Source organism: Pantherophis guttatus, chromosome 1, assembly GCF_059756535.1.
Source record: "Pantherophis guttatus breed Tessera chromosome 1, ASM5975653v1, whole genome shotgun sequence".
NCBI lineage: Eukaryota > Metazoa > Chordata > Lepidosauria > Squamata > Colubridae > Pantherophis > Pantherophis guttatus.
Window position 1 is genome coordinate 38,171,389 of NC_142063.1, and position 9,725 is coordinate 38,181,113.

The 9,725-nt window shown below is 35.1% G+C and overlaps 1 protein-coding gene across 11 annotated transcripts in view; it reads left to right on the forward strand.

Moving 5' to 3' along the window:
• PPP1R13B (protein phosphatase 1 regulatory subunit 13B) overlaps positions 1–9,527 on the forward strand; it is a 54,662-nt gene extending 45,135 nt beyond the window's left edge. For all 11 annotated transcript variants that reach the window (XM_087871923.1, XM_034418549.3, XM_087871914.1 and 8 more), the window contains 8 exons: positions 1,250–1,413; positions 1,654–2,155; positions 2,838–3,598; positions 4,395–4,532; positions 4,618–4,751; positions 4,904–5,070; positions 6,161–6,360; positions 8,261–9,527. In XM_087871923.1, coding sequence (XP_087728049.1) covers positions 1,250–1,413; positions 1,654–2,155; positions 2,838–3,598; positions 4,395–4,532; positions 4,618–4,751; positions 4,904–5,070; positions 6,161–6,360; positions 8,261–8,302 — 2,108 coding nt within the window. In that variant the 3' untranslated portion in view covers positions 8,303–9,527. The remainder of the gene's footprint in view (positions 1–1,249; positions 1,414–1,653; positions 2,156–2,837; positions 3,599–4,394; positions 4,533–4,617; positions 4,752–4,903; positions 5,071–6,160; positions 6,361–8,260) is intronic.
• Positions 9,528–9,725: the final 198 nt, after the last annotated feature.

Here is a 9,725-nt window from a genome sequence, read left to right on the forward strand (position 1 = left end):
ACAATCGAAGAAATTACAGTAAAACTGATAAAAGATAAAGATAGAAATTAAACATGGCAAGTGTGACAGACAAATGGAATGAAGCAAGAGGTCTCATTCTCCTTCCTCAAAGGTCGGGCCTTCATGGCTCTTCTAATAAACAGACAATGTGCTTCTGGTGTCCTAATAAATTGCACTGCTTAATTGAAGGAATCCAGAACACGCCAGTCTTACACGATTGAATCTTCTGGGCAGATATTATGGGAGGCAGACAATTGCTCAATTTACCAGATCCCATGACATGTAACATCCTAAGACTGACAAAGGACCAACTCAAGAGTATAATTTTGTAACAATGAACCAAAAAAATTATATGAATCAACTTAAATTCAAGTTAATTAATATTACTTAATAATAGTACTAAATTAAGGGATATTAAAGGTTTATTTGGAGCAGATAGTCTACAACAATTCTATCATAAGTTGTTGTCTAGTTGTTGAAATCCTCTCCTAAACATATCTGGATATACCATTCCTTGCTATTACTACATGAATACTGTACTACATGTAATTAATTATGTTTTTGGGAAATTCTGATTAAAAAAATCTTGCAATTACTATTTTGTTAGATTCATTTTAGATTCCATTTTTTTCCCTTTTTTTTCTCAGCACAAAATCATGATTGAAAAAATTAGGAAGACCTGCTTTTGGCCTATCAAACTAAAAATAGGTAGAAATTTAAGGCAGAAATTCTTAGTTAATTTAATATGCTTAGACATTTTAATGCCATTAAATATTTTGATAATTCTGCTTTAAGTGGTTTCTAGCTGTAGAATTAATGTCACGGGTCTTATTTAAATTGCACTCATAAGTAAGCAAAATTATGCAATTCATAGTGCAAAATCACTGATTATAAATGCATTAACTATTTTACCCCTTTCAAGAAATGACTATAGGAGAGAATTTCAACATCTATAGCATTGCTTTTTCTATCAGCTATTACTGTAATGTGCTAAAGAAGCTGAGTCTTCTGAATGTAGCCATTTTAAATATCAAGTAATTCTTTTGATATGAATAAGTTTATAGATTCTTGTAATTTGACCATGGTATGGAACAGAACAGTGCATAAATGATGAATCTTTAGAATTAAAAGTAAATCTGTTTTTTGGCTTTTCTGTTACCACTTTTATTTCCTTAATGTAAATATTTTTTTCTAGATCTATTTATTCCCGAAGCATATCTTTAATGAAACGTTTTCCTTTTTTTTGAAGCTAATGATGGAACATGGCCTGCACTTAAACAAACTGCTGTGGTAAAGCCACCACAACTCTCTAATACAGACTGGAAAGAATCAAACATGGATGCAAGTTTAAAACAAGGAACTATATCCAGTCAACCTTTGTCATCTTCAGGTTTAGGAAGCACTGATAAACTGGTGGGTTTTTTATTACTTACTTCCCTCCCTCCCTTCCTTCCTCTTGCTTCACATAACATTAAAAATTTCATTCCTTTTACAATTTGGTACAGAATCTGTATACAACTCATTTGTTAAACTGTTATACTATGGATCTCCTTGGCAAAATTTTATGCCTCTTGTCATTAGATTTATATTTCAGTTATCTAGTGTGAAATAGAGCAATCTAATGAGCCTTTTAAAACTTGTTTTTTTCCTTAGAGTCTTGATGTGGGCAAAATACCACCAACTATTCCTGGTGTAAATAAACAGTTGCCTCAAAACTATGGGACCTATCCAAGCTCTGTTCCTTCAGGACCAGGTTCCACTAATTCCTTGGAAAGACGAAAAGATGGCAGCCTGCCAAGGCCTAGTTCTACCGCTGTGAACCGGCAAAGACCTATTCCTTTACCACCCACAAGCAGCATTCACCAACCAAGTTCTTCACAGCAGATACAACAGAGAATATCTGTGCCTCCAAGTCCAACATACCAACCTTCTAATGCACCATTATTTCCAGGCGGGGATAGCAGGCCTGATCTCCCTTTAACAGTGGCCATTAGGCCTTTCTTAGCTGAAAAAGGTTCAAGACCCCAGTCTCCTAGGAAAGGGCCTCAAACTGTGAATTCAAGTTCCATATATTCAGTCTATCTGCAGCAAGCAACTCCACCAAAGAACTATCAACAAGCTGTGTACAGTACACTAAATAAGTCAGTTAAAGCAGGTAGAATAATTTTATGCTACTTCGATTTTCTGGCTATGCTTTAGAAGTTGCAACCCTTTAGGAATTATGATCAGACTTGATTTGTTTAATAGTTTAATAATTGTGAACAGTGATTGTGAGATGTATATCAAAAAGAGATAAGAAAGATATATAATGAGATCCTTGGTGCTTTCTAAGCTTGATTATTTTCTTGTAGGCATTTTATTTCCAAACTAGATAACATATTTAAATTCATTTAATTATTTGTATCCCGTCTTTAGTATTTTTACAAATAATTCAAGGCGGCAAACATATCCACTTGACCTGTTCAGCCTCAAGGAGAGAAAAGAAATGATTAACTTCTTAATTTCTCTAATTCATGCTTCCAAAAAGTACTAACCTTTTGATGTGATAATTTGTTTCCTGCTTAAAATATGTCTTATCTCTGTTTACGTGCCTGTTTCAGGGGGCTAAAATAAAACAAACATGGTAAATAATTATACATGTTTGGCCTTATAATTTCTTTCTCTTCAGGATACTTCAATTTCTGAAGATTGTAGAAGGGACTGGAGAGTTATATATGTGTATTAGGAAATGTTACAAAGTCAACCACTAGCAGAAGTAATTTTGATTTTTTTTAAAAATTAAAATTATATAATTCTATTTTACTTTTAACTGTCCCTCTCTTACCTTTTCTTCTCAGTCTATGGCAAACCTGTTGTACAGTCTGGCTCAACATCTCCTTCACCACTTCCCTTCCTTCAAGGATCTTTGCCTGCCAGTACATCACAGTCTCAAGCACCAAATGACATGAGTGAAAAAGAGCAAGAGCAAGAAAGCACTCCATCCTCTGGGGATAACAGTAACGTAGAAAACATTCCTCGCCCTCTCAGTCCGACAAAGCTCACTCCTATTGTTCATTCACCCCTTCGTTACCAAAGCGATGCTGATCTTGAAGCTCTTCGCAGGAAACTTGCCAATGCTCCTAGGCCTTTAAAGAAGCGAAGTTCTATCACAGAGCCAGAAGGCCCCAGTGGACCAAATATTCAAAAACTCTTATACCAGCGCTTTAATACTTTGGCAGGAGGAATAGAAAGTGCCCCTTTTTATGAGTCAAGTAAATCACAAGATTTCATCGGTACCTTGGCAGACGTTGATAATGGGAACATGAATACTAATGGCAATATTGAGGATCCAGTGTCAGTACCTTCTACAGTTCCGCTTTCTGATGAGCCTTCATCAGATGCTAATGATAATGAACTACCTTCTCCTGCAACTGAGGAGTTGATCAGTGTAGAAACTACAAATCAAATTCCTGAGACAACTGAGGATGACAACAACAACAACCCCGCTATGGCTCCTCCTATTGAGCGGCCTCCGAGTCCAATACCCATGGGCAGTTCCCCAGATGATGATGAAGTGCAGGTGCTATCTGTTCTTCCTCCTGCACCTCCACTTCCTGTAGTAAGTTACAGCAAAACAGGAATGACATTTAAAAAATGACATATTTTTAAATGAATGTGTTTTTAATTTGTCAATGCTCATATCATTTTAAGCCGTATGTCCTTTCTATAGCAAACGTCTCCAGTGCTGACAATATGTGACTTGGAAGGCTGAAAGCATAATTCATCAGTCAAATAATGATGACTTGCCAAAGCTTAACAATATTCCTGTTTCTGCATTCTCAAATAGGTGGACAGGAAGTCTAGCAGTTTGCGGATGAGCTGTATCTGTTTTTAATGAGTCATAAATTAGAGGCTATACTTCAAAACTTTCAGTTGAGGGTTTATGTTCCACAATCCAGTCGTAGCCAACAAAAGTAGGTCATATCAATAACTCAACACATCTTTAAGCAGGAGAGAGAGAAATAAAAAGCTGAATCTCTCCAATGTTTGAAGATTATTAAGATCCTAGAATAGCTCAAGTAAATTTTCAGTTGTATTGAGAGAATATGGTATATTGTGTTTTATACATACTTAAGAAAATGTGAAGATCAAGTTGGAATACATCTTCTATTTGTTCTAACTCATGTTCATTTCTAACCTCTAACAACAGATTAGAAATGAAAACGGAGTCTTCATTAGCTTGTGGATAATGAGATAGTGAGATGAACAGTGTATACATTTAATAACTAATGAAGAATGAGACCTGGATGGGTGATATATAAATTTAATAAATACATAAATTAAAATAAAATTTGGATAAATTGAATATTGTCACAGTAAAGTAGTTTAAACGTAACTGTCACATTGTTGTTTAGACCAAAAGGACCAACCTGAAGAAACCAGACTCAGAAAGAACTGGTCATAATTTGCGGGTAAAGTTCAATCCCTTGGCCCTGCTCTTGGATGCTTCACTAGAGGGAGAATTTGATCTAGTGCAAAGGATCATATATGAGGTAAGCTTGGAAATAGGATCAAATTCATCCGCTTTTTTTAATACATAAAAATATTTTCATATAGTCATACTTGTTTTTCCCCTAGGTGGATGATCCCAGCAAACCTAATGATGAAGGAATTACCCCTCTGCACAATGCAGTTTGTGCTGGCCATCACCACATAGTTAAATTTTTGTTGGATTTTGGGGTCAACGTTAATGCAGCAGATAGTGATGGATGGTAAGGTATTAATGTGATATATTAATAACTCTTCTAACAATTGGAGAAGAACTAGCAGCCAGATGCTAATTGGTTTCATCTTAGCATATCTATTTATATCCTTTATTTGCCTTATATTATATATTATATATCCAATATCTACTTTGTTTCAGGACTCCTTTGCATTGTGCTGCCAGTTGCAACAGTGTTCACCTCTGTAAATTACTTGTTGAATCTGGAGCAGCAATTTTTGCTTCAACTATAAGTGATATAGAAACTGCAGCAGATAAATGTGAGGAGATGGAAGAAGGATACATTCAGTGTTCCCAGTTCCTATATGGTAGGTTTCATGATTCCTAAGTTTACTTGCCCTCTGTCCCAGTCTTGTGCCCTTCAGATGTTAAGATTGCAATACAACGTTAATATGTCAGATGAAGAAAGCTTTTGTTTAGATTGGCCGCTGTAACAGTTGATCGGAATAATAGTTCCTCCTTGTTCGCTCAGTACTTTGACTGCTTTTTAAGATTCCAGGTACCTGCCACTTTAAAATATCACCATTACATAGTATGGCCAGTGGATAGGCAGGACTCAATTCTCTCAAAAGAAAATGTGTGTTTGCAAGTATTATGTCAGTACGGGAGAGGGTTTAAAAGAGAATGGAGAGATTATAAAGCAGATTAATATATTATTTTCCCATATTCGTTTCTATCTTTGAGGAAGTTCAGCAGTTAAGAAATAGGAAATATAAACAAATACAATCTTTTTACTGAAAATGAGATCTAACTTTAGCAGACATTTACTTTTTTACTCTCATCATTGAGAGTAAAAGACTTCTTGATCAGAAACCGCTGCATCATAGCAAAATCATTGGGATTCACTTCTCCAATCAATAGAAATTTCTTCTCTGGGCACCAAAGTATTTACATCATATAGTGCAAATATGCATTAATCATGGCCAAGTAGAGTAAGGTGGGTTCTTTAGAGCAGGGGTCCCCAACTTTTCCAGCTTTGTGGACTGGGGTGGGTGGGTGGAAGATGAGATGGTTCTGTGCAAATGGAGCTTTAAACACGAGTGTGTGCACCTTTTACTTGCACAAATGGAGTTTCACATGCTCACCCACATTTTTTTTCTTTTTTTGCCTGTTACTCAACTATGTCCAAAGTCCTTTGGAGTTTGTATACTTCCCAGAGACCATTGAAGTTGGGAATTTAATGAAGTCAAATAAATGAATAAATAAATAATATTTTTACTGATGAAGCAATGATGTAGGGATTGGTTATAAACTTTACATTTTTATTCCTACTGGTCAGAAACAAGGGATTTTGATATTTTTATATAAATTATGATTAAATAAATTTTAATTTCATAATTGAAATTATAGTTTCCAATTTTAAAATTGTTCATTTTTGGTTAAAACATTTGTTAACAGGTATACAGGAGAAGTTAGGAGTCATGAACAAAGGCATAGTTTATGCATTGTGGGATTATGAATCTCAAAACAACGATGAGTTGTCATTTCATGAAGGAGATGCGCTTACAATTTTGCGGCGCAAAGATGACAATGAGACAGACTGGTGGTGGGCTCGGCTCAATGACAAGGAAGGCTATGTGCCTAAAAATCTCTTGGGGGTAAGTATGATATATATTTTATCCTAAATTGTGATATAGTGCCTAGGCTGAATATCTGATTGTTCGTACCAAAGCCATTACAAATTGTTGTATTTATTTTGAAACAAGGAATAACCACATTAGAAATCTTAAAAATGATGATTAATCTACAGCTTTATAATGTATTTTGATTCACCTTCTAATAGCTTGAAGTAGTTGTCATAAAATCTACCATTAGAAAATAATTACATGTGCAAATTACCATAGTGTAAGAATAATCCATATGAAGGGCTAGAGAATCCTGGTCATAGAAGGAAACTTTCAGTTCTTCATCATGGTCTCTGTGATATATATATAGATTCTGTGCAGAAACTTTTGGTGAGTGCCCTGTCCCTAGAAACAGTATCTGAGTTTAACTATAGTTCTCCCCATTTCTTTTAAATAATCAGAATACAGGTAATCCTTGAGTTATGACAGTTCACTTAGCGACTGAAGTCGTGACATAGCCCCCCCCCCCTTCTGTACTTACACAACACTATGCCAAGGTTACAAATGTCACCCTGAAGCCTGGTTGGTGGTGATCACATGGCTGTATTATGGGCACTAGGCAAGTGTCCCCATTTATGGCCATTTGCAGTGCCTCATGGTCATGTGACTGCATTTTATTATGGGTTTTGCCAAAACCCAGAAATATAAATTGCAGTCACATGAACATGTGCTGCAAAAGGCCATAAATGGAGATACTTGCCTACTGCCCAAAATGCAGCCATGTGACCACCACCAACCAGGCATCGGATTCAAATTTTAAGTATCCTGGAGAGGTCACTATGAAACCTGTTGCAAATGAAGAACTGCCTGTAGTAGACTTCTGTAAACATTCTTTTTTGATCACATCTGATACAACAGGTCCTCTCATTCAAGAGTAACACTTTGGAAGTATGTGTTGAAGACCATAGATTCTACTACTACTACTAAACCATTTCCCTCAAAACTCATTCCTTCTGTTAGTTCTAGATGCAACTGTGTCAAAATCGGTGATTGATGGTTCCCAGGCTGCTTTGCAGGTTTAGCTGCAGATGGCTTTTTTTGTTTATAAGCTGTTTGGCCACTTTTCAAAAAGCAGGGATTTTTTTGTCCCTGACAAAGGGCTTTGAAAAAAGAAGTCAGCTGTCATACTATGGCAGGACAAAAAGAAGAGAAAAATAAGGCCCATGGTTTGCTCCAGAAGTTTCTGTGGTGATCCTAGAAAAAGCATTTAGCAAGAATTATGCAGGTGTATGTGGGAGCAAGACTCATGCCAAAATTCATTAAAGCTCTCGAAAGTTTTGATCCGAGCTCTGCATGGGTATAGAGTCTGTGTGAATTCACTAATGATCACTTGAATATCTAAGTTGCAAGTAGATAACCTTATTTTCAGGGGTTTGGAGAAATGATTAGAAGTAAAAACTGCTAATATTGATTGAACTTTAAATTCAGAAAATGACTATGAATAGAAGTTTCAACATGGGAAAATGGGTATTCTATACCTTTTATGAAAATTAGTGCTTTTTGTACAAAAGCCAGAACCCATACCTTTATTTCACTGCACTGTTTGGTGTTCTTTCTGATATCAGGCAAACCTGACAAGAACAGCATTCTTTAGATATATAGTGACTTACAGTGACATTTGAAACATTCTAAAGTAAAAATTCAATTGATAAATTAATGATTGTCCTACGGTACCAAGATATACAGTATATAATTACACTTTATATAGTAACAAGTTATTTTATTTCTGTAAAAAAGCCAAGAAGTATTTTTCATTGCACACCCTTTTTTTTTTTACAATGCTTCAAAATTCTAGAAATGTTACAACTTTGTCCTTACATGTCCATCATTCTTTTGCACTTTAAAGTTTACTTCCAATTTCATGTTATTGCAGTTATACCCAAGGATAAAACCAAGACAGCGAACACTTGCCTGAATCACTTGATTTGTCAATATTTTTTTCTGGGAACTGGAAGATGGAAAGTATACACTGGAGACATTTGCAATTACATTTCACCACAAATTAAAGCTATTCTTGTTTTAAATGGTGCTCTTGTTTAATATGATAGACAGCATTTGAGATTTTCGATCTGCAGTTTGTAAGTGAGGTCTGCTCCATATTAATCTGCCAATCATTGAAAGAGGTACTCAAACAGTCTACAGTATTTTTTGCCAATTGAATTAAAAGTGCTAGATGTTAAATTGTAAAATGCAGATACGCTGTCTACTGTCATAGTTCACTGTAGCTACCCTGTTATGTCAAGAACTTTACAATTAAAATATTCAATTGAATGTTAAGTTTAATGTGTAAATCCTTAAAGATCTTAGAAGAGTTGACAACTGGGAGTAATGAACAATCTGCTGATATAAAAGGTGTTTCTGACAGGACAGAGAAGCATTTATGCTGAATGGATTTTGCACACTTCTAAAAACTGCACTTGTTCCTTCACTTTGATGTTTCTTCTTGATATTCTGCTTACAGTACAAATTGATCTTCCCAATATTCTATTACCATTCCTCAAACACATCCCGATTTCTATTTCCTAGACAATGCTGGCTTAAGGAACTTGTATGTCTTATGAAAGAAAAGTGCAATAGTTGGAAATGGTAAGAGATAGGCTATAAAAGCTAGAAGATTCAATTTAAGGACTTTTAAATTTTATTTGTGAGCGTAGGAAGCTGATTAAAAGGTTGAATAAAAAGACAAGTTGGTTCAATAGATTGAGGCTGAGAAAGGAAAGATAGTTCGCTTTTTGGACTGAAATAGTATCTGTGATTCTAGTGACCCTGCTTGCCAGGGTGAGATATGCAATAAACCCAATATCTACTTTCAAGCAAAAAAGCACTTCACTGGAATACTAATTGTACATGGTTTTATATACAGAAGTCTATTTTGAACTTCCCATTATGTTGTAACCATGCTTGTTTTTTTGCCAGTAAACTCTAGACCAATTGGCTTTATTCATTACACATTGTGCATAATTTATAACCATTCATGCAGTGCTGTGACTTGCTTTTATTATTGTTTAGCATCAATTGTATATATTGTGTGATGAGAAGTGAAAGGGTATTGTAAAAGAATATTTGCTAAATGAAATTAAAAGTTAAAAGCCTGCAATACACTGCTAATCCAGTGTGCACAATAAACTACTACTAAGATATTGTTGATGTTTTGGGTGTTTGTTTTATTAACATGTATGCTTTTTCTGAAAGTCATTTATAAAGTTTTTATATATACAACACATCTTACATGTGCTATACTATTATATATTCTCTGCACGCCCTTAGAAATGATGTGCTTAAATCAAATCTTCAAATGGAATTCTTTAGAAACTTTCTGTATTTGTATTTATTTTTTA